The sequence below is a fragment of the Barbatula barbatula genome, assembly GCF_947034865.1.
Source record: "Barbatula barbatula genome assembly, chromosome: 11".
In the NCBI taxonomy this organism is placed as follows: domain Eukaryota; kingdom Metazoa; phylum Chordata; class Actinopteri; order Cypriniformes; family Nemacheilidae; genus Barbatula; species Barbatula barbatula.
In genome coordinates this window covers 16,109,149-16,135,357 of record NC_136774.1, presented here as the reverse complement: position 1 = coordinate 16,135,357, position 26,209 = coordinate 16,109,149, and the positions used below count along the sequence as shown (strand labels likewise).

Here is a 26,209-nt window from a genome sequence, read left to right as displayed (position 1 = left end):
ATAATTTAGGCAGATTTGCTTTGTGATTCCCTTATTATTATGTTTTGTAAAAATACTTAATTGATGAGGACAGATCATTTAAGTTTTTTTCATATGTGATGTCAAAGCGAACCGTGTAAATAAATGGGGCTGTAATGAACCATAGCTGTGGATCGATACCGTGCGCCGAGCGAGCGCAAAGGCGAATATGTGAAAGAATGCGAAAGGGGTGGAGTTCTGCTCTTTTACTTTCTAATCTGTCCAGTGCAGGAGAGAGATCGCACCGCTGTCAGGAGAGGCACACACTTCCACTCTTTCTCGAGTTTTTGCTGTACAACGAATTGCTTAACCAGATCCGTCCTGCAGTTATTTTGTTTCTTGTAATGATATTGATGTGATTTTTTTGGAGAGCATTTGCGGAGTCCTGCAGTCCTCTGGCACAGACGTTGATTCTGTCATCCCGCTGCGTTCCTCGCGCGCACTCGCACCCATAGCCGGAGCCGTGAGACGCAACCAGGACCCAGAACCGCCAAACTGTTTGAAGTGGAGAGCTTCCTCCCGTCCCGTCCGTCCATGGAAGGGGACGTAATGGATAAACTGGAGGACATGGCCTCAGTGTGCGAGTTCGACCCTGTCACGGGGGATATCCCCGCCACCAAAGTGGAGATCACCGTCTCATGCAGGTACCGCGTCAAATCACTTTTGACTCATTTGAGTTTATTTGACTTGTATGTCCAATTATACCGAATTAAAGCTCAATAAAGTAAGACAACATTTATAATAGTACATTTAATTCAGTTTAAAAATGAATGGTTACTGTTCATCTAACGAAGGTATTTTGTAGGCTATATACATTATATACAGTATGTTTGGATTGCAACTTTAAGGGGTTAATGTTTAAGGTAGATGCCGAATCTAAAGTTAAAAATAAACTTTCTGAAGTAGGAATTCACGTCATTCTGTCAATAGAGAATTTATATACAGTGCATTTGCTTTTTTATCGTTAAAGAATGTCACGTGTTGGTGAATGCAGCCATAATCTGTCAGGTAGATGGAAAAACAATTGTATTTCAGGAGATACTTTTTTATTGGGTCGTTCGGTTGATAGATTTCACAACTCAACACATTTTACAGCTGTAATCTTGAAGTAAACAACGATGAATATTCACGAGGACCATAAAAATGACACCGCCCAGAGAATTAATCCGACTGGATTTACATTATAGTGCAAAATAGTGCTTTCTCATTGGTGCTTGCTTGTGCGCATTATATTGTCAGTGCAGTGTTGCATATTATTAAGTTGCATTTTGAGTTGACACTAAGCAATGTTCGTTTATCACACACACCCTTCTACTGGAAAAATGATCCGAGAAGAGGTGAAAATAAATTTCAGTCATGGGGCTTCTCAGGCAGGACCGCAGCCGGCTCATTGCTCATAGTAATAGGTGGGCTGTTGGTTTAGGTTTTCAATCATCTGGAGAAGTAATGGGTAGGGCTGGCGGTTCGGTTATGTCTTTAATAGACATTTATAGCCAATTATACACGCTTCAGACCAATTTAGACAAAATGATTTAACTGAATCTCCCAACTTGACTGTCAAACCATCTTTTAATAGGAACAATTTTCTTCTAAAGTGGCTAATAACCATAAGCATGCCAATTTCTCATCTGCAAGTTAATATCGCCTGCTGTCTGCGGAGTGAAAGACTGTATACTAATTATGAGTTTAATTTTTTCAGTGATTGTTAGATGAATAAACTTCTCAGTTACAAAGCGGGGTATTAGCCAAATTGTGATCTCAACTGTTTTATTGAAGCAGATGCAAATTGCTTTTAAGACTGGAATACATTTTTACTTGCTTCACTAGCTAAGAAGCCAAAATGCCATTTTACAATACTTACACAAAAACATGGCTTTTTCAAAACCAGGCTTTTGTTTCATTTTCTGTCAATCTCTCACTTTATACCTCTATCCCTGGCCCGAAATCCTATAGGAATGCTGTTGGATTGCTAATGTGATTTCATACAATGGATTCAAATAAAAGCGGCCAAAAGAACTGGATAAATTAAACATAATACATTTAGTGTATGCCGTATCATATTTGATTTTATGTGGAATCTTAATGGATTGATGTTTGATCCTTTTGATATTCATTCCAGGTTGTAATTATAAAATAAACATTTGAATTAAACATGTATAAAATTACATTTACATTCTTTTGTATTTTTTTCATTGTGCTAAACCCTCTCGGAACTCCAAAGCTATAAAACTCATTACTGTTATCACTTTTAAGATCAATTGATACATTTTTTGCATTCTTATTTTTAATTGAATTAGATTTATCGCAACCTCTACTAAGATTGAATCAATGCATCAATAAGCTGTTGTCTCTGGACAGTTATTGCCCCATCTGTTGGGAAGATTCTCACCTGGGCCATGATGAGACTTGGCGTTGCGGTGGTGGAAATCATAACCTGCGTTTGTTCTCTGTAATATATTTAGTTTGGGCTGATTATCAGGGGATTGAGGCAGACATGGAATTGAATTGCTTCACTTCCCCCACCAGATTCTTTCATAACCTGCAGATGTTATTGGAGAACGTTTTGGGGTGTAAGGGAAAGCCTTATCAGAAACAAGAGCTGTCAAGTCAACTTCATGTATATAGCACTTTTTACAATTTTCATTGTTACAAAGTAGCTATACAAGAAAACATATTGACTATAAGCAAAACATATACGGTTATAAAAGAAAAAAAAGGTGAACACATAGAAGACAGACACACAGATTCAGACACACACACCCACAAAACACGCCACACAACAGGCACACGCACCAACACACACAGCCACACATACAACACGCCCACAGACAGACACGCACACACAGGCACAGGGGCCATCATCTAGAACCACAGACCCAAGATAAGGAGAGAGAAACACAGGTTTAATATTAATCAGACTATAAATTCGTATATGCAGTGTTAATTAAATACAACTAAAAAATTCTAGCAGCCCCCCCGGCCAGGCAAACAGTATGCAAACAGTGGCGAGGAACCCAAATCTCCATTGGAGAACAGCTGTCCTGTGGCTATGAGATATGGGATTGATCCAATTGTCTAGACTTAATTGTGTTTTGGGATCGGCTCGTGTTGTACTGTTTTAAGTGGCAGGAAGAAGCTGGATGCACTTGTTGGGTTTTCAGTATTGTGGTACAATCCTATTTGGGCAATATATCACTAAACCAGTCTCAGGATTATAAGAAACCCAATGTCAAGTTCAACCAGCCCACCATGATTTCCCATATCCACAGACTTACAAAAATACGAGACAATATATCAACTCGAGAAGTACCTGATTAATACTTTTGGGAATAGAGCAATAGTTTCTCTGCCACTTCAAACATCAATAAAAAAGTGTATTTGTGTTTCTCTCTTGTGATGTCTCTCTGGCAGCACAAGCCTTGGTTATTCGCAGGTTCTACTACTGGATCCGCTGCATGAAGCTGCATTATGTGTTTAATGTCTTGCATAACAAATAAACAAACTAATTTATAACAAACGTTTTTGATTATTCACATTTTTCCATTAAACATGCACGAAGTGCCTTATTTGAAAAGGAGCGTCATTAAAGTGATTCTTCAGTTCATGATGATCATTCACCTTAACATTTAATTCAGTATATCGAACATAATTGTGGAACTTAATCCGGTTTGACACTAAATTTAATTTAAAGGGAATTAAGATAACAGAACAGATTAAGGGCCAGTTTCAGAGACAAGGCTTAAGGCTGGTCCCAGGCTAAAATAAATGTTTGAGCTGTCTTATCTGAAAATAACTTGCCCTGACATATATTTAAATATGTCAGTGCCATTGTTTTGTCACAAGATGCACACCAGTAATCATTTTTTATAAAACATTCTCTAAAAAGCGATTTAAATATCAAAATTTAACTAAAGCATAGTCCTGTCTTAAGCAAAGCCTGGTCTATGATTAACACTGTAGGTCATTTTTAAATTAAAATAATACGGTTGTGCATCTTGAGACAAAACAATGGCAATGACATATATTCAGATATGTTAGGGCATGTTTTTTACAACCAATTTGTTTTTGTCCTTTTTTCTTGTAAAGAAATGTTTTGTTTTCCATTTCTGTTGGGAAACATGCCGAAGATGTCCAATCCCTGCACCGCTTTTGTTACTATTTCCCCTGGGAAGCTCAATGTATTGTGTCAGTGGAGGTGTATAGTTGCACTTGTTGGCAAGCTTTAGTTTCCCTGCAGATCCACATTCTCCTCTTAGCTGACCTTGCAGGTGAGGAACTAGATCATGAAATACATCTGCATTCACATTCCACCCCTCCGTGGCATTGGCTCCGATCCTGCTGAGAACAGCTCTGTCAGGCGTTCTTTGGATTGGTGGGTTTTCGCAAACCTGGAGATGTATTACTGGAGATTCGGCTTCGTTCTCAGCATGTGATTTGATTTCAAATGGAGCCATGTGCTATTGTGAGCCCTGATATTTTTCTTTTAGCCATCCGTTTAGCTCTATTGCCCTTGATGGCTGGATTTTCTCATCTGATTATAGAATAGCAGAGCATCTTCCAAAAATAAGGGCAGATAATAGTCATGTGAGGGTAATGGTGGCTAACCCTTAAATGCTTCTGGGTATATAATTTAATTCGAACATTATTAATGGTTAATAACACCATTATGCAAAAACTAAATAAGACTTGAGTAGGTAATAAAGCAGATGATGTAATGAAATAAATATACTTTTCCAAAGACACATAAGAAAGAAAGAAATGTACAGTGAACACATGATATTAATTGTTTCTTTTTAGATTACTATTCACTTAATTTCTCCTTCATCTTTTTTCGCTGTAATGTTGATCTTGAGCGGTATGATTGACATTTTGTGGAATCGTCTGATTTATAGCTTTGAGGATAAACAGGTGTCTAAATAAACTGCAGAATGACCAGTCTGTGGATAGAAGGAAATCATAGGCTGGTACATAATGTTTTTGAAAGGAGGGACTGAGTGTCTGACCTCTGCATGTCACTGATGGAAGCTCTTAATACAGTGAGTGATTCACAGATGGTGAACGGATGGATGGGCTGGGTGAGAGCTAGGCCAGTTGTTAATTGAACTGGCAGATGTAGTAAGTGTAAAAATGAGCTGGTAGACTGAGTGTGTGGGGTTGGCTGGGAATGCTTGTGTTTCAGCAGAGGATGTTTGAATGTAAGAGATAAAAACGGTCAAGTGAACTCTTGAACTCTTTGTCCCTACTGCGTGGTTAAAATACTGTAAAAGAAATACCGTAAAATACTGCACTGTAATGACAACATGATTCTCCACACTTGTACTTGTAAAATACACACTTGCAAACACTTTACTCATATAAATAAAAGAAATAAACACACCGATAGGAAACACACTGATAGCAAAGATAAAATGATTTAATGTTGAATGTTATATATTATAATCAAGGTTATTGCATTAATATCAATTGCAATACATTATCTTTGATATCTGTGTTGTTTGTTTGCGTTAAAGCATTGTTGTAGAAAGATCTCTGACCAGTCTCAATATTGAGACTTGTTGCTTTTAGTTAATGGTGATTAATTTCCTCAAAAAAAAAAAAACCAGCAGAAGTGGCTGAGCTGGCTGAGATTTTATCGGATGTACATCATCACCCTGTGTGCATATGGGCTATCTATTCAATACACAATAAAAACATCTGGGCTTGTCTCTTTTAGACCCAGCACTGGGTTTAAAGTAACTTAAAGCATTTATATTTAGTATTTTTAGAGCGATTATTTAATTCAAAACATGCATTGTTTTAGTTGTTTTAGTAGAGGCTGTTGATAATATTGTAGACCTTAAATGGTTTCTTATTTTTCCACATGCCATTAGATCCCAAAATATCTGAGTGACATAAATAAGCAGTTCAATTACTTCATTACCATGACTATAACTTTGAGTCAAAGATATATAAAAGGCATATCTTCCTGATCATCTCAGCCTGAAAAACCCTTGTAAAAAGGATTTTCTTTATTAAGGGTACTTTTTTATAATTATGATGTTCATAATTTCTGTATTACTGAGCCTTTGTTTTATTATTTCTGCTGTCCTCTGTAATCAAATAAATGTTTAATTCAGCCATTTAAGCGGTAATTCAACTGAAATGAGAGTCATACATCAGAAGACACTGCGCAACAGTGATTAAGCATAATTTTTGTTAACCAAACATTTACCCAAAGACATTACGCCAGAGCTGTGAATAGAACAAGGTGGCCGCATGGTTGGTTACTTTTTACAAGAGATTTTTGCAGTGATTTACACCCGGTTTATGAGCGAGGTCTGTTCAGGGTTCTTGTTTTTGATAAGCTGAAAAACGCTGATGGTTTTCTTTTTGTAATTACCCCTTGTGGAGAAGACAGAGGATTGTAGATCATATAGCATTTAATGAACCACTATAACAAGAATTCAGAGGTCTTAGAGCTGGCCACGGACCCGTGAGTAACATATTAATAACACACCGGTTGGATGCCAGTGCCCATTGTACTTGGGTGATTTGGACCCAGAACAGTAAATTATACCCCTCTGCCCATCTTTTGTTTCAATCTATGGGAAATGTCAGCGTGATGTTGTCTTTATTTAAGCTGTTAAATTGTAAAGCGTACATGCACAATTTGGTTTGTTTGGATTGGCACTGAAATGTAAGCTACGGTATCAATGCATTGATAGCATCTATAACATGGGGAAAGTTGGTAACATGTGTAAACTATTCCTAATAAGAGTAAAACACATTCTTTACATATCTCATTTATTTGTTTCCTTCACGTTCAAAATGCCTTTGTTATTATTTAATCCTTCTCAAGGCTTTACTCAAAGTTTAACAAATAGCCCCAATGTCAAACATCTCCTAAAGACCTGAGAGTCATTCACACTGAGTGTTAATACGCCTGCCAGTGTGGCCCGACTACAAGAGTTCTCATTTCTTATACACAATGAGAACATCCTGTCTTTCTTTGTACACCTTTACTTGCAGGTCCATAGCTTTCAGCTCAGACGCACGCTGAGATTTCTCTTTGCCCCTCTTAACCTGAAAGCGACTTGGACTCTTGAATTACTTTTTCTGCTTCTTTGAATCAATGAGAGTTCATTGGCTGGGTGAGGAGTTTTGAGTCTATTTTGATCCCACCGGCTGAAGTAGCTTCTCCCGCATGAGGGTGCCAATTACAGTGCCACCGGGTGCTGGTAGAGCGTAGGTGAGAGGGGGATTGGATCACAAGTCCATTGGTGTCAGACTACTTCTTAAGCAAAATTAAAAAACTGATACGAGGTGCCAATATCCAGTACCTTTTCGAATGAGTCTGTGTGTCAGGAATCGCTAGGAAGGAGAACCCAAGTGCAGGCAGCGGGTACAAAAACCCAACTTTTATTAACAAAATAAAAGTCCATGATGGGGGAAACCAATAACAGAACAATCCAAACATTAAGCATAAAGTTACTACTGCGCCTCATTTCCTTCTGAGAAATGTCAGCGTTAGAAAGGAATGGCCAAAGTTTATCTTTCATCACTTATAATCCTGGAGGTCTGGGCGGCACATTTCAGCATGAATTGTTTTGTGAATCTATCACAATGTAATACAGACGTTTGCCAAGAGGCTGTTATTGAAGGATGAGGCAATTAAAAACCATATTGCAGCCGACAGCAAACCTGCAGATAGCAAGCATGTGCTGCAGAGCAATGTATCTCATTTCACATGCAAAAAAGTCTTTAAAATGCCCAACAGCAAAAAATCAGCTCATTTATTTAAGCGGAAAGGTGCAAAAGTTACATAAACTAAACTATGTGATTTTATAACAAGAACTGTTATTAACAATAGATATTAAACACAAAATAACTATTTAATAAGGATTGTATGCAATCTCTGTGGTTTCAACCTCATACCTTCTGGCAAACCTCTAACACTTACTGTAAGCTTAGTTGTTGTAGGATTCATCCCGGAATGCAGTCATATCTCAAAGCCCAAAGGAGTCAATTTGTCATTTTGGTGTGTGAACGTCAGAGATCTGTCAAAACCTCTACATGTTTAGAGAGTCAATTTCCAGAGTCTATAGTATAATGTCTCTAAAGAAGCCCAATTTTATTTTAGCAGCAGTAGGATGAGTTTTAGCACAAGTTTCATAAGCCTCACATCAAAGAAAACTACACACAGACCCTGAGGTATCTAACGTTCAGTGTTTCCGGATGCATGCAATTGTAGATAAATCAGATAATTCAACGTTTCCTCAAAAATATACTTTCTTCAGCAAAGAAATCTTAAAATCCCTATAATTCCTTCCTCAGAATCATTTCCTATTTCTTGTTAATAATTCATTACAGATGGAATCTGTCATATCCCTTCATTCAGAAAAGCAAACATTTAACCTTAAGGCAAAGGAAAGTGTGAATACAGAAAGAATATGTAAGCATGAGAATCTTTTTATTGATGTGCCGAGTACTATAGGAATTTGGTGTTAACTATGAAATGTCTGTGTGGCTGAATCAAAGAAAATTCACTTCCATTTTGTGATAGCAGTTCAGATTTTCGGGTGTGTTTTGAAGGCCTACCTGGCATAACAATAAGTCTGCGTGAAAAAAAGATTAAAAAATCTATCAGCCAAGTCTAAAATTTGATCGTGAATTGAGTTTATTCAGTTTTCCAAATGACTGCTTGGGTGCAGTTAAATGAATAGTTTTCAATTGAAACTTCTCTAAAATAGATTTTTTTAGACTCAGGACTCAGTCTACCACGGGTGAAAAGACTCATATAAAACGTATGCAATTGCAGGAATATTTACTAGTTGAATTTACAGTGTTTCTTGCCTGTCAATGTCTGACGTTCGATACAACAACACACACTAACAATGTGTAGCTGACACTCATAAGAACCAGAGAACCCTGTTTCAATGTTTTCAAAAAGCCATTTTAAAATCCAAAGGCACACATCAAATTGAATGCGACTAATTCCTCTGAAACTGATATTGCAATAGAAATCTGATATTTTCAAGCCTGTCCAATTAAACCGAATGAAATAGTTTTTATAGAGTGCTGATGAAAAAGATGGTTTGAGTAACCAGACCAATGATCTGATAGTGTCTCTCATAGAGTTTATTGAACCAGCATGTTAGACACACATTCAGATTCGATCAGCCAAAAGATGAGAATGAAATGAATGTCAAGAGCTGTCTGAAGAGTTTGCAAAACTTAATATTTGATGTATTTTGGGCCCCATTTGTGCACAGAATGTCAATTAATTTAAGCAATGAGTAGCGTTAGTATTCGATCAGATAAATTCTTCTCTGTTCGTGCTTGGCTAATGTTGCCATATGCCTCCCCTTGTGCTTTCAAATGAACTATTCTGAATTGGAATAACTGGAGAACATCTTGTGTAAGTCTGTACTAAAAGAAAAACGCCACTTTTCTTTCATATATGGACACAATGGAAGCGTAACCTCTCTTCTCAATTGTTATGGGTACTGAAGGATCCAAATGAGTGGGTTTTGAAATAAAATTTGAATTAGAGCTCCATATGGTTTATTTGTGTGAGGCTGCTGTATTCATTTAATGCCTGAACTGTTTGACCGAAATGACCTAGTCTGTCAGAACTTCATTGGCGCCTTATTCCCTTGTTTCCCCAGAAACCTGTTAGATCGAGACACTTTTTCCAAGTCTGATCCTTGTAAGTACATCTCGTTTTCCATATCAATAGCACTTGTTTTGTAAAACTCAAAAAGAAAACTTATGTGTATGCTATGTGCTTAGTTCATTTTAATCTACTGTGTATGCAGTACATTGCACACACACACTTATAGAAACTTCCCAGGCTCCCCAAAGTCCTCGGGCCCAGAACTTTCTGTACCTGACACATCGTTCTCAAGTTCTGTGTCTTCCACACACTTCAGTTGTGCTTCTGCTTTCTGCACTCTTCCTGCAATTTGTCTAGTCTGCTGTTTCTTCCAAGTTTCCTTAAATGCATGCATAGCATCTGCATCACAATGTGACAGATTTTCTTCACCATCATATAATAAATGCAGAGCATGAACTTGGCCCCTGAATACAAATGCTTTATGAATTATAGGGGCATCTGGGGTTCTTCTTAGACCGGTACAGTAAATCTCTTACTAAACACATTAGAATATGACATAGAGACCTTGGGGAAAATCTATTGTTCAAAGGTTGATCTTTCATAGAGGTACTAAATACATTACGACTACGGTGCAATAAAAAGGAATGTAGAAAAAGATATACCACTTCGCAACAATGTAGTGTAAACACTGGTCTAGATCACTTAAGTTTTTTTATTTATTACTATTATTATTTTAATCTTACATATATAATTATAAAAATGTTCATTTAATATGGATATACAGGTAAATGTTCTGTTGTTTGTATTTTGTTCAAACGTTTGTGTATTCAAAACGGAAATCATTCCTCTGGACCAGCGTAGTTTACTGTACATCTTCCGAAATGGTCTATAAAATAATCTTGCTTTGGATAAATGTTATGTTCAGAATTCTTTAATCGTTTACTCACCCTCTTGTCATTTCAAATCTATGTGACTGCAGAACACAAAAGAGATTATTTTAAAGAATGATGGTAACCGAACAACGGCGGTACCCATTGCTTGCATCGGTTTATGCAATGGAAGTGAATGGGTTCCTCCATCGTTTGGTTACCAACATTCTGCAAAATATCTTCTGCAAAAGTAACAAGTCACACAGGCTTGAAATGATAAGAGGGTGAATAAATGTTTCGGGTGAACTATCCCATTAAGGTCAAGTGGAACCATTTATTAGATTTCTGTGGGAGCAATATCTTAGAAACAAAAAACAATGTTAGTATTTTAATAAGACATAATCCACATTTAATTATTTGAGTTAATCCTGAACCTGAAAGATTTTTTTACCTGTCTGATCTAGTTTTACAGTATTGATGCAAATTGTTTCTTTGCTTTTCTTTGTTCTCAGTGTGTATTCTTTACACTCAGGGAGCGGAGTCGAAGCAGTGGCGTGAGGTAAGTGTCCAAACTCGAGAACAAACCAACAATCAGTTCTGACACAGACTCCCTCATTTCCCCTAATCACCTCTGCATATCCTCCACCGTCTCACTTCGCTCTTCAGTGTCTCCGCAGCCCTCCACTGCCCATTGATTTCCCTGTTGAATATTCATGAATCTGTCCCCACGGCCTTGAGTGATTGGCTGTTAAGATGATTGTACACTTTCCGTTACCGATTAGCATTAAAGTCAATCTGGCTCTAAAGTCACCAGCCAATGCATTTCTAATGCTTCCCAGCTCGCTGGTCCCAATTTTTCGCACTTAAATTGTGTTGAGCCAGGGGACCCTGGCTCCCATTTGGCAGGTCATTGCAATCAGCAGAAAATCTGACTCCCGAATCATGTCCATCAATGAGCTAACACAAAAAAGGAAAGCTCTAAATTGGACCAAGCGTGTTGCGGTGCTCCTTTGCTGGACTGGTTTTGTGTGGAGAAACCCTTTTTAATTGAATTCCCCATTTGCGGGGGACAGTTGTTCACACAGGTGTTGTCAAAGTCTACTTGAATTCGTAAGAGCTTTCGAAATGTCAGGAAATTCTGTTCGCTCAAATAACAAGTACTGCTGGAGATGTGTCAGTCGTCTTTTATCAGACAGCACAGCTTTTCCTTTCTTACTTCAACAGCTTGAATAATAAGAAGAAGGTTGCTAACTCCGATTAGCTTTGTGGACTCTTTCACCGTATCCCTTCGGTGTAAAACACCTGTTTTTTGGGTGTTATACCAACCACTGTGGAACGGAGAAAGCTAAGCTGTAAAGGATTGATAAAGACGTTTGATTTTGAATGTGTACCTCTTCCAGCAGGATATTTAGGCGTGTATGTGTATCTCTGGTTGTTTCTGACACAATATAAATGCCTGACTTCAGCCGAGAGACTTACAAGCGAATGTGTGCATTGGCCCATGTTCTGTACCCACACTCTTTTATTATGTATACTTATTTGAACTATGATTCTTTATCTATAAACACTTGAGTTAAGTGACCCACTAGAGGCTGTATCCTTTGCAGTGGGGTGTTTTTAGACACAAAATCCTTTAAATTTGGCAAAATAACTATAATACACAGTCTTGTGTTGCTTGTTTTTATTACATATAAGGTATACTACACCCCAAAATGAGAATTCTTTCATCATTTACTCATTGACATTCTGTCTTCAGAAGATATACAAAAGAAGATATTTTGAAGAAAATTGGTAGCCTAAAGCGTCGGCACCCATTCACTTCTATTGCACAAAACCAATGCAAGTGAATGGGTGCTTCAGCGCCATAGCTTCACTGTTTGAGTTTAGTTTTTAGTGTTTCAATCATTATCTCATTAGAGATTCTTTTTTTTATGTGCAGCTCTAGCTGCTTTTATTTTTCCCATGTTGAGATTTTTCTTATTGTCTCATCACTTCTCCACAAGCGCAAATTATTGGGAACTCTGCAAATGTCTTCCGCTCAAAATCATACGTTATTGTTTTTTCCTCTCATCCATGTATGGTGTGAATCACATTTGTCAATTTTTTCTTCATGATGACTGTCAGTAAAAACGCATTTCAAAAAGCATTTCCTGAAGTTTATGTCTCTATTTGCATCTGTTCTCTCTAATGGCATTACTCCCCACAACAAATTTTAATGTCTGTGATAAAAAACATACAAAACACGGCACCTTATGCCAAACAGTATAAAAGCTAGCAATAAACAAAGGTTTATAGCCTACAGCACACAGCAGCAGGTAAATGGAATGATTTACAACAGCCATTGAAGTGACGTGTGACTTTTAGATTGTGTAATTGTATTCAAAGTTTATGACACATTATGTTGTGAATGCTAAAGACTCTATTTGTGTTCTCCTCTCAAAGAGCTGCGTTTGACTCATTCCAGGCCTGGTATGTTCCTCAATGAAATAAATGATTCTCCTTTTGTTTTTTGGAAAGATATTATGTGGGATGTTAACAGGTAAGAGTTCAGAGCAATATGTATCGGCCTGGCCATGTACATTCAATTCAATTCAATTTTATTTATATAGAGCTTTTCACAATGTGCATTGTTCCAAAGCAGCTTTACAGGAGAAAATAAGAAAAACCCTAAAAAACGGTAAAACACAGAACAGTCCATGGTGTTTATAGAACAAGTTACATTATTCTAGTGAATAATATCTAATAAATGCAGTCTCCCGGTGGTTTATTTTGCATATTTTGCATTAAGTGAATGCCTGGCCAGTACATACATTTGGAAATGGATTCATAATCGTAGATAAGTAGACAGTAGGCTACATTACACTACATGTCTTTGGCATTATACATCTTTATATTATGTTACAGTGTCTGTAATGAGAAAACTCTGCCATGGTTTTTATATTTGAATCACCTGATTATCATACGAACCTTATAATCCTTCTCCTCCCTAATTTATGCCTGGCCAGTGCAGTTTCCCCCTTCTGGTTATTCATTTATTCATTTCTCATGTGACTTCTCATATTTAATTATTCATGGGAAACACAATTAGCTGAGGAAACTAGCTGCAGACCTTCTTTCTAGTATACATCGCAAAGAATGAAAGCTCCCGTAAAACTGTTCTCTTTTCTTCTCTTCCCCTCTCTTTTCCTTTCCTGTCTGAGACTGCTGAAGGTTAAGAAATGTTTACCCACACTTTCTAATTCAGAAATTACCAGTTTTGCTTTAAAACCAACAGGGACAGACCCTTCCAGCGGCTATTGCATAAAAACAGATGCTTTAAGAGTTTGTGATTACAGTGAGAGAGTTGGTTGTGAAGTAATATTCAGTTTCTTTTTTGTCATAGAAATTGGAGGCATTTTTTTAGTTCTGCATATGTTCACATGTATAGACTGTGACCATGTGCCATTTAAGTGACATCCCATGAGCTCAGAGAGCTGCACTTCTGAATATTCATGTTTATTTATTGCCTGTGTGCCCTTTATTTGGATGCACACTTAAATACATGCCACTCAAAGACTGATTCTGAGCGGGGGTTCCTTTATTGATCAAAAGCTGCTCTACAAACATCCTACAAAAAATGAACCTGTTCTAGTTTTATTTGCACCTACGGTTGTCAGTGCAGTAAACAATTGCTTTAATCCACACTTTGGTGACAAAATGTTTTTCTTTTATAGATTGTTGACACCTCATTCCATTTTATGTGTAGTCCAGTCCAGTCCAGTTTTTGCTTCCTGTCTTAAAATGGACACTCCACCCAAAAATGAAAATTCTGCCATGACACCCCCCCCAAAAATCGTTATTCCATCCAAACCTGTATACATTTCTTTGTTCTGTTGAATACAAAGAATGATATTTGCAAAAATGTTAGCAACTGATATTTAGGACATCAATGGCTACCCTGATAGGATTTTTTTTTTTGTTTTTTGCTCACCTGAATTCTTCAAAATATACAATTTTGTGTTCAACAGATCAAAAAAGTAAAAATAATTTTTCCTTGGTAGTCAATGATGTCCCAGGCAGTCGCTAACATTTTCCCAAATTGATTTCTTTGGGTTCATCAGAACAAATAGATTTATGCAGGTTTGGAACAACTTGAGGGTGAGTAAATGGTGATATAACTTTCATTTTTTTGGGTGGAGTGTTCCTTTAAGCAACCATATGAACACTTTATTACATTAAGCAAGTGCTCTCTGTATTCACAGTAAAATGAAAAATGAATTCAATCAGGAACACATCCATTTTTTCCTTTACTGACATGCATTAGCGACACTCAACAGTCATTACAGTGTTTGTGATTCCTGTGTAAATACATTTATGCCCCCTCAGCTGAATATCAAAATAAGGGAAACACGTTGGCGGCCGAACTATAACTTTATCATTTATATGCTATGCTGTTGTCTCTCTTTGTCAAGTTTGGTAGAACGGAAGTCATCGACAACACCCTGAACCCGGATTTTGTGAGGAAGTACATCCTGGACTATTTCTTTGAGGAGAAGCAGAATCTTCGCTTTGACATGTGAGTTATTCCCTTTGATGCTGACACAGAGGAATCTGCCTTGCTCTCTGAAGACCTGTCCCACTCCATCCCCTGTTTCTCTCTCTGTCTCTCTTTCTAAACCATCACCCCAGCGCGTCCTCCTCTGTAATTATTGATGGTGAATCTCTCTTGACTGTCATGTTTAAGGGGCCGGATCAGTGAAAGGGCGATAAATTTTTCAGATGAGTTTTATCTTCAATTTTCATGCAGCCGCTCGAGAGCAAATGCATGACGCTGGATCCGGATCATTTACACAGCGTTCTTACCTTCACCTATCTGTCCATTGCACGCTCATTCACCCTTTTAGTGGGCTCTCCTGAACACCGGCTGGACTTAATTGGAGAATTCAGAATGCCTTCGCTGTTAAACCTTCCTCCTTCATGCAGACTCCTATACCAGTTTCACTTATACCAATGCAAATATTCACAGAGCGAACAAAGTGTGCTCCAGACCCGGAGCTCCACTCAATTCAACATTCAATACTGCCAGGAATTTATATGCACACTAAGAGTGTTCTATTTAAATTAAATTTAAAGGTGAAACCAAATGCGTCATTTTTTTCACTATGAAATCAGATGAAATTGATGATTGGTTTCCCTTTGCCTCTGCCTGAACTCAGGGCACTGGTTAAAGCTTTAATCAAATAATTTTGAATGCAAAAAATATATAGAATAACCTAAATTAATAAGAGGCCTAATTCCAATCTACATACAGTTAGGTTCTGCAAGGGTTGCCAATTCCTGCAGAATTGGGCTACTGCTATTCTGTTGCTGTTGGTTGTTTTTTATTCCATTATTTAATTTAAAGGTGAAACGATTATAGTCATCATTAGTCATTTTTAAGGTAAAATTGAATTATTTATGAAACAGTGGTTTTCAATAAGAAACTGTCCTTAGATTATAAACGTGACTGCAAAATATGTACTTTAGGTTTGGTTTGGATGTTTGGTTGGGGGTCGTTGGGCTAGTTTTGATTGGCCACCCTGAGTTCTGTAATGTATTTTTTAAAGGAACAGTTCACCCAGAAATTTAAATCTGTCCTCATTTACTCACACTCAGGTTGTTCCAAATCTGTATAATTTTCTTTGTTTTGATGAACACTGAAAAAATATATTTGGTAGAATTCTTGTAACCAAACAGTTCTTGGCCACCATTGACTACCATAGCAGGAAAAATGACGATGGCAGTCAAAAATGCCCCAGAACTGTTTGCTTTCCTATATTCTTCAAAATACGTATCTTCTTCTGTGTTCAACAGGATAAAGTTAATGTATGCAGATTTGGAACAACTGTGAGTAAATGAAAACAGGATTTTCATTTTTGTAGGAACTGTTCTTTAAAGATATATGTTCCTTTAAAAGATGAACTGTACAGCTGCTGTAGAGTGGCATTCACCTTGGCAAAAATTGTAATTACACCTCATGTAACTCAGGCAGAAGGAGGTGCACCTGAATCACTGTCTGTGGATCAGTTTGACTAATGACTTTCATTAATGGCAGAGATTTAATATTGTCATAATTACACTCTACCACCAGGACTTGTAGTTACTGAGTAGTCAGCTGTTTAGCATTATGGATGCTTTCATATGAGTTACGGAAACCAAGATCAAATAACTTCAGAATTGTTGAGCATGCTTTTCACAACACCTGAGGGAGCTCTTGTAGTCACATGAACAAAAATGATTGCCGTTTCAGTTATGACATCGACTCCAAAAGTCCAGATCTGGCTAAACACGTGAGTATAGCAACGCTGTGTGTTTTTGTGTTTGTGTGCATGTGTTTGTTTGCCTGATTGTGCATTAAAGTGAAATTGTACTTTTTACATGCATGCTTCTTTGCGTTTGTGCGGTTGGTTCTCTGCAAGTTATTTAAAAGACACATTTGAAATTGTTATCAAAGCTTCAAACTCTATGATCTGAGTTCTACACTAACATTAAAGTGACAGTGTGTCACCAAATAATGTTTGAAGTGGTAAATTAGTAAACGCTGTAATGTTCCCTTTTTAACAAGAATTATTAGTAATAACACATGATAACAAATTTGTGGAATTATCTTTTGCATAGAACCATCCCAATGTGCTTTTGTGTTCATTTCACAGTGAATTTTTGTTTTGGTTTTCCAACTGTCCTGTCTTTTTTCTTTAGTTTTTCCTCAGTGATCATTTTTGGTGTTTCGTCCCTTTTTTTCTCTTCTCCAAAATCTTTTTGTCCTTCTCTAACTCTCTTTTTTCTCTCTTGGTCCTCTACGGCCTGACTTCACTGACGCCTTCAATTGGGTTATTTTGTTTTGTTTGTCTTGTTCTGTTTCATGATATGCTCTGTTGTTATGGTTATATTTGCGGCCTCACATTCCTCCTGGAAGCCCTCCGATTTAAACGTACGTCTCTGCCTTGCACTCCTAGACTCTTAACCCGTACATTTAATTTCTATCCAGTATGACCCTGATTTATTCAACTTTTTCCTTTACTTCTTGTATGCCAATCCACCCCACGGGGGCATCTTTGGTTTGGACCACCGTTGTGTAGGACTTCTTGGGTCAGACCTTTTGCACTCTGGGAGAGATAGTGGGTTCACCAGGCAGTCGTCTGGAAAAGCCTCTGGGGTAAGAACCTAATGTACTGTTCTATGTGACTGTCTCTGTCTCAGACTGATTACTAGCCACAGGAAACTTTCCGGGCAACTCCTCTCAGGTTGATGGCATTCATGCCTATTGACTAGCTGTCTATCTAGTCTCATTGATTCATGAATGATTTTGGGCTGAGCTATATGCACAGTCAGCCCCAAAGACTATTTATTTACTAATAACTTGTCTTTCACTTCTAAAAGGTTAGTTCACCCAAAAATGAAAATTCTGTAATAATTGATTCACCATTTTGTCATTTCAAACCTGTAAGACTTTCTTTCTTCTGCAGAACACAAAAGAAGATATTTTAATGAGTGCTGGTAGCCACACAAAGGCTGTACCCATTGACTTGCATTGGTTTTGTTACCATACAATAGAAGTGATTTGGGACCACAAACATTCTTTAGAATATCGTCTTTTGTGTTCTGTGGAGGAAAGAAAGCCATATAGGATTATGTAGGGTGGTGAAAGAGAAGAACAACCACCCATTGGCCCAATGGCATGGCGAAGGCATCCGCGCGATCTGTCTTTCCAGAGCTCTCTGGGTTGTTGCTTTTAACGTTATTTTAACATTGCGTCATTTCATCTGACTCCAGAAGATAAAAAGGAAAACCTTGTTGAATGATATGATTTGTATTTGATTACTATGCGTGATAATAATCATGCAATTTGGTTCAATGTTTGATTCTTCTGCCTTATTCTAAATTACACTCCTTCATCCGCGCCGGCCGTTACATGTGGATCCCACTGTCACAAACTCACCAGTCTTGATCACTACCAGAGGTTCAATGTCTAGTAATACTCAGAAAGCATTATTTTATCTAGTCTCCTCTGACTATAAAAACTTAATTAAAGTAATGATTATTTCTAATCAGAGGTCATGACCACTCCATAGAGATAAATAGACCAATCTTACTTCCTCTGATGGTGGCTTTATATAACCATGCCTATGTACACTTAGTAAGAATAATATTACAATAACCAGAGGTTTGAGACTAAACCAATTTTGATTGGTCAGACAACATATGTGCCGTTCTAAACGGAAACACTAGTCCCTACGGTCTAAGTACACCTAAACTAATGCCAAGTAGTCAGCTGGAGCTCTAAAATCTCAGTTAAGTAAGTTAATAAACTCTGCAGAACAAATTCAAACATGACAATTTATGAGGCAGGTATATGTTTCATGACAATTACTATTCGATTCAGAGAATACGAAAACAAAACATAAATTCCTCAAAGATTAGTCTACGAGTCTCACATGCATTCCTGACAGTAGAAAAAGATGTGATCGGAAAACACATAGTGCTGTGTGTCTAAAGGCACATACAGCCCCATGGGGTTCATCTTAGTTAGAATTCCCCAGAACATTTTGCAAGCTTTCTCTAAATACCCAGACCAATATACCCTTCCTCCACACAACAACAATTTACAGTACATTGTTAAGAACTCTGTGCTGGATCTGATCAGGCCACAAATGGGCACCACTGCTGTGGAAATTAGACCATTGTACCATTTCAAATGATACCAAATATGCATATGAAGATTCTTTGTTCATGAAAGATATGGTGTTTGTCAAATCCAGCTCATGGGTGAGCTTTGAAGAGCTCTGAGTTGCAAGAGGAGAGGGGGAGAAGAGAACAGATGTGAAAGTGTGAGTTGGTAATCATCATTCATTGTTGTAGGTTATCTGAGATGGAGATGCAAACCCTGTGGGTTGGATACAGTTCTGTGTTCCTCAGGATGTGGGTGCCCTTTTGGTGCAGACACCTTGGCACCAGCCTTACAGTTTACATGACATTGCGGTGTGTAAATGATAACATATATTCCTTTAAACCTTAAGCATACAATTAAGTTGTTTTTAATTCACTTTAAAGATCTGTGAAATGCACAGGCCTTGCGTTTTTGACCTTGCCTGATGGCCCATAATGTAATGCACTCTATCACTTTAGCCTGTCTTTATGTTCCGACCTTGCTGAAATGGGCCGTAGCCTAGTCTTTCGGTCCTGTTCAGAGCATTATGGCTGTGGAACGATGATGGATACCTCCGTCTATGCCTCACCATCTGTGTCCTACAGATGTATGTCAGAATAGCAGATTAGGCTAGTCATTGGAGATTGCAAACACTAATTGAACACAACCAAAGGCGTCCATTCTGCGATAGTATATGACAGAAGGGTTCAGGAAGTAAAAATCCCATTTATTTTGTCCATAGACACAATACATTTTAGCAGTAAGGAATTAACCTGTCGAGAGAGACATATTATACCAAAAGCTTTATGATGAAAAATTAGAATTCTGTCATCATTTACTCATCCTACTGTCATTTCAAACCTTTATGACTTTCTTTCTCCACAGAACACCATAGACGATATGTTAAAGAAAGTTGGTAACAGAACAGCACTGGCCATTCAATTCTATTGTATGGACAAAAACCAATGCAAGTGAATGGTGGTCAGTTAACAACATTCTTCAAAATATCTTCTTTTGCGATCCGCGGAAGAAAAGAAAGTCATACAGGTTTGAAATGATAACAGGGTAAATGAGTAAAGAGTAAATGATCTGGGAATTTTAAGGAAATTGTATATGCTTGTCGGTATAAAACAAGTCACATTTTTGAGAATGCTGCATTATGCAATAATGACGTGTCAAGTACATTTTTGTATATATATCAAAATTGTCCAGTCAACTAAAGTTGAGTATAGTTGTTCTGTTCTATATATCACTGTTTGTTTGTTTATCTCATTCAAACATATTTTGGTGAAATCCCTATACAGAAAAAAAGAATGTGGATGGTACTTGATTCAAAGCCAAAAGCTTACAGTCTATAATAGTTGTTTGTCGAGCCCTTTGAAGCTAAACACTGCTGCAGTATGGATCAAACATACATATCATCACCACTCCACAGCCTGTAAGTGTTTTATATTGGTGCGTGCTGCTTGTATATAATGGTGTGAAAATATAAAAGGTCTGAAATTTACAAGGTAGATATGCAGAGTGTGGTTAGCACATATAAATAAAGAGAAGGTCGGAGGTGAAGCAGACCCCATTGATCAACCCGAAAGGCTCATGGTGGGATGAGATGTGTGAATAGCTTTTATTTATGCGTCTTATCTGTGCAGACTGTGTGATTTGAGAGATGTATGTGGTGAAGGGACATTGATGATATCCATGGCTGCTCAGCTGGTGAATGAAGAATCTGTGTGAGTTTAGATGATTTAGGGGAGAATTGGAGCCCCTGATGTCTGTACGGTTTCCCCAGACTTTATTAGATTAGATAGGGACAGTAAGAGAAAGTGAGTAAAAGGGGAAAAAAGGATATATTTTGTGAAAATTGGGTGTTTGTCTTGGACTGAAGCCAGACATGTATGCCATTTTGTTTAACTGAGGAATAAAACAATGGGAAATATGTTAACCACAGCTAGAAGGAGTCTGTCACAGAGCACACGATGACCTGCTTTTGAACAGTATGCTGTCTTTCTCATCTATCTCTCTCTCTCTCACACACACACACAAGCACAGTCCTGATATCATCCGTTCTACACCTCAATAACGCACCATAGCCATAGAGTTGTCTTAGTGCATCCACTGCAGCAAACAGGCTACAGTGTCTCTATCCATTCAGTGCGGATTATATAGAAGCATATCCATTTTTTTAAACGAGTAAATCAAAGGTAGCACATGGCAGCTCAATACATTTCTTTATGTTTATGTACAGCCATATAGTGTTTATGTACAGCCAATTGGCTTTTGCAAAGAATTCATGTTAATTTATTATCTTCAACATTTAGGTCTGCCTTAGCTGTTTTTCTGTTAATGAAGAACACCAAAGCATCCCTCTGCTGTAGATTCAATTACATCTCTCAGATCTTGTTTATATTAGAGATATATGAAGGGAGGTGATCTAACCCTTATTGAATACATCACATTACCCCATGTGAACGCCTGTGATCTTCTCATTGTAGTAGTGGTGTTGTATTCGGGTTGTCTAACCAAAATATGTTAAAATGTAAAACATACTTTTAAAATAATGTATTAAATGGATTTTAATGCCACATGTTTGGCAGTGTGGTACAGTAGGCACTTCTTTTTATTCATTTATTTTTTTACACCAAAGGCATTAGATTACAGCATGTGAGAAGGTGATTTCTGCATTTCTGACAAACAGCTTTCAGTCTGCATTGACTTTTCAACCTAATCATTAACTATACATCTATTATCTGTTAGACGTTACATTCTATTTCCCCTTCGGCTTAAAAACATGAGAGGACACGTGCACATTCAACGTGAGTGATGCTTCTTTCCCGAGGCATTAGGTCATTATGTCATTCTGATAGATTGAGCATGTGCTTTGTATCAGTAGGAGACAAGTATGCTTTGACTCTGCCAAAGCATTACGCTATGCTGCATTGACAAACAGAAAATGAGAGGGAGAGTGAGAGAAATGGGCCAGCGAGTTTTATCTAGGCCTTAGATGCGCCACTCTAGAGGGACATCAGATGTGTTTTGACCCGCAGGCTGTTTGAGCTTTTTACTGAAGAAAAGGGGCTTTCAGATTTAAATGCTAACCTGAAAAAACACCACAACAGACTATGTGCTTTAAAGCGCAACGGCAGAATAGAGGGGGTTCAAAAATCCACTGCAAGCATTTTCCCCCAATGAAAGAAAAATATAAAACTATGTGTCCTGTGTAGATATGAAACATTACTACAGTATGGTAAGGGAGAGTAAAGTATGGTTCTGTTCTGCAAACACTGAAATAATGCAGTTGTTTTTACCTGATCTGACTAGTAAGAATGACTTCATGTTTGGTGAAACCCAACATTCTGGCTGATTCAGTCAGTAGTATTTTATACTAGAAATTTGTGGCACTTTAATTTTGTAGGTTACGTGACTACACATTATTTTTGTAATGCATAAAGAAAACCCTAGAAGCATAAAGAATAAATAAATTAAACATTTATATAATCATAAAAAATGGCGCTGTAGTATATTTCCCAGCTATGGTAAATTGAAACAGCGACCCAGGGGATGTCTCGTCTAATAAATCAGATTAAATTTAAGTCAACGTTGATCCATCATCTTGGATGAGTTTAATTGGATTTCATACGTATAGTACAATAGTCTGTGATCATCTAAGCCACTCCATACTATCCAAATATGCAAACATTCACACCGAAGGATGAGGCGTTCCAAGTGTTCTCATAGGTACCCTTCACAGAATAAAATTGTATGCCATTCTGTCACATTTAGAGAGATGAGGACAGGAAATGCATTTACCGTTCCATCTACTGAAGCACTCTGGGCTAGGGTCATCTATGAAAGGCAATTGTCCTCATTATGTATACATTGATAGATTGCAGACAGACCACATCAAAAGCCTCCAGCACTGGGAGCACATTTAGTTTATGGATATTCCTCCTGTCGTTGGTTTAACATTAGTTTATGTATTCACCTAGAGGTCAAAATGAGGGCAAGAAGAAATGTCTTATGGGTTGGAAAAGCTACTATCACAGTGACCCCCAATGTGTAGCAAAAAAAACTCTTTTACACATTTTAGTTGTCTTTATTTTCTCTAAGCTAAGAGACCTTTGAGACTTGTTTAAGTGCGGTCCACAATATACACCAGACGACGACTAAGCTGAGGAGGTAACAGAATTACAGATATAGAAGTCATCAGTCACTACTACACACGGTCAGATAAATGCATAAGCTAAATCACACAAAACAATCATATTGAGTGCTGGTGAATCACTTCAGTATTTCAGATACATGGTAAAAAGGGTGAAAAATAATCACCATTGAAGTGGTGGTACAGTGCCTAAGTCCACTTTTTAACATCCACTCAGTTTCGCTCTCCAAAGTATTTTATTTTGTTTCATTTGGCCTGAACTTGACTCCAATTTAAAATACTTATAAGTCAAGCGTTTTTAATTGGAGTCCAGTTTGGGCCAACTTATAGAAATGAATTCAGGTACCACTTGGGAAAGAAAGATTGAGTGAAGGTTAAAGTAGACGCTGAATAATAAAGCTAGATAAATTTTTTGCTGCGTAATTATCATTTCCACGCTATAAAGCAAAATTTAAAAGAGAGGTCTTCTCTCCTTAGCCCTAGATGAACGATTTAGATTTGAGATAGAGCTTCAAATCATTATTTTGTGGCTGAAGCCATACAAGATATGTTTTCATGAATACGATTTAATTGCACGAATGCATGCATTTCCGAACAATAAACTATAATAGTTCATTCCAAGCTCATTTAACTGCAGTACCACTTAATTAGCTCTATAGAGAAGATGATTCCTCATTATATTAAAGAAATGGTCGGTTAGCTTGGATGTTTCATATAAATTTTAGATTATGTTGACTAGCAGCACAACGCGGTGTGTGTGTTGCTGCTTTGATTTTTCAAGGTTTGCTTAAAGGTATTTTCCAGTTGTCTCCAGTCCTAGTTTTATTCAGATATTTTCTATTGCTGTGGCACTGTTTGGGTATTAAGGTGACCGAGACGCAAAACTCAACAAGTGGCGGCAAACGGCACACCGCTTTCCTGGTGTATTTAAGATGCCTGTCTAAGTGTGAAAAGCAATTGGATTAAATTTATAATCTCATTTCAACCCATTGTGGAGTTTCAGAGCTGTGCTTCAGCTCGACTCTGACTCTGTCGGGTTTCGCCCTCTCTGTTTGTCTTAGCGAAATGAGTCCGGATAAACTTATACACCTAATCTCTTTGTTAGAAAGATGAATGTAAATGTTCCTACCGCCCCAATGGTCTGTGAATACACGGCTTATCACTCTCAACCAGAGCTGTTCGGACTGTTCCTGGATCAGCTGCTCTAGGTATTTAACGCACCCGTACACGTTTGCATGCTCGGAAACACATGAATATTTAATCCATCTTTGACTCTCATTCTGCTGTTGTTCATCACATATTCTCTTCTAATCATTCCTCTCCGTCTCTGAATCTTCCTCCGTAGCTTTCTCTTTTTCATTGCCACCTGTCAACCTGCTGCTGGTTTCAATGCCAGCGTAATATTTCATCCTAATGATGATATGTGCTCAAACCCCTCCGCTTTTTCACTTCCTGCTGTTTTGAATGGCAGTTGTGGTTACTTCTGTTAATTCTGTTATGCATCTTTCCCAGTCACGTGAGATTACATTTGCGCACTTTGTTAGAAGTCTCAAGGTCAAGACATCATTGGAATGTTTTATTTAATTGCAACCACAATTTATTTTTTTATCTTAACATAGAAGAAGGAAGAAAACTCTTCTTTTGTTGTCAAAAACTTTTGTCAACACTTTGATGAATGGTTTCTGATATAGCATGTGCAATTGCCTCACGAGCCGCAAGCGCAGAGCAATTTGTTAGGTTGACGAGTACCTCCATAAATCACCTCTTCTTCTGGCATGAATTGATCAAATCAGGCCTGCCCATATGAAATTAGACGGTGGGCAGCCGCGGATGCTCTGATGGCGAAGAGGCAGCATTGAGAGCATCGTATAAAGAAGGTATTCCACATAATACCTAACTCTTCTTCTCTGCCCGACTTTCTTTCATCTGTGAACAGTATGTTAATATATTCCTCCTGTTCCTTAAGGATGAAGCTTTGTGTGCATACTTTGTTAAGGTACTGTTTGATCATAGTGAACCGGTCGGACTGTGTGATTTATACGTTGATTTATAAGTCATTTGGCTTATGAAGGCAGCTTTGGGATGGTCCTATTGATCTTAATTGGTTCTAGTTTAAAGTGATAGAGTTGATATCAATCTGTATGTGCAAAAAGATACCTTGTTCTCCTTGGCTGATGTGTGTTCTAGATCATTATTATTGCTTTTGTCAACATTATCGAGCTTTCCCTTGACATGTAAATGCCAACAAAGTATGCCCATATTCAAATCATGTGCTGTAGTTCATGCTCAGTTGTTCGTGTGTTTGTGTCAGGCTTATACTGAGTTGTTGCATTTCATCTTCATTAATAAAAGGAAGGTATAGTAATGATGTCACAAAATAATGTTTAATGCAACCTTATTATTAATAGTGTAGTTTTTGTGCTCAAGATTTAAAAGAAACGTTTTCCCAGAAATACTAATTCTGTACTTTCATATGAGTATGCTGTTTTTTTATTAAGAAATATGTATACAGGTCTTTCATGATGACAGTTAAACTCTTAAAGGTCCAGCGATTTAAATTTAGCAGAACTAAGATGTCTTCACGTTTTTGCTTCTTTCCTGAAGGAGATGACGTATTTACGAAAAAGCGCTCTGTAGAGCCTGTTTAGACCATGCACCCGGGCGTGCCGACCATTTTCCAATCGTTAAACTAGCAAAAGTGGATTCAGACCCGCCCTTAGTACACTTGCAGACGTGCGCTTAAGACCATGTGCTTAAATCGTTAAAATAGGGCCCAAAGTGTGTTGCCCCAGAAACCCCCCCAGGAAAAAACGCAAATTGTATTGTTATAACACAATCATTTTTACAGCGGTGACCACAGCCGTCAAGCTTCTAAAAGTGTAAAAAGTCCAAATGAACAAGTG

General features: G+C 37.7%; 1 protein-coding gene across 4 annotated transcripts in view; it reads left to right on the top strand.

The window, feature by feature from the left end:
- Nucleotides 1–552: 552 nt before the first annotated feature.
- The window catches only part of cpne5a (copine Va), a gene marked incomplete at both ends in the record, with an annotated part of 49,886 nt that continues 24,229 nt past the window's right edge, over nucleotides 553–26,209 (top strand). The window contains 7 exons of one of the 4 annotated variants that reach the window (XM_079468360.1): nucleotides 553–662; nucleotides 9,666–9,706; nucleotides 10,995–11,041; nucleotides 14,934–15,037; nucleotides 16,751–16,790; nucleotides 17,417–17,431; nucleotides 17,580–17,656. In XM_079468360.1, the coding sequence (XP_079324486.1) occupies nucleotides 553–662; nucleotides 9,666–9,706; nucleotides 10,995–11,041; nucleotides 14,934–15,037; nucleotides 16,751–16,790; nucleotides 17,417–17,431; nucleotides 17,580–17,656 (434 nt within the window). Of the gene's footprint in view, nucleotides 663–9,665; nucleotides 9,707–10,994; nucleotides 11,042–14,933; nucleotides 15,038–16,750; nucleotides 16,818–17,416; nucleotides 17,432–17,579; nucleotides 17,657–26,209 lie in introns of all 4 variants that reach the window. The other 3 variants (XM_079468362.1, XM_079468361.1, XM_079468359.1) reach the window with 3 other exon arrangements.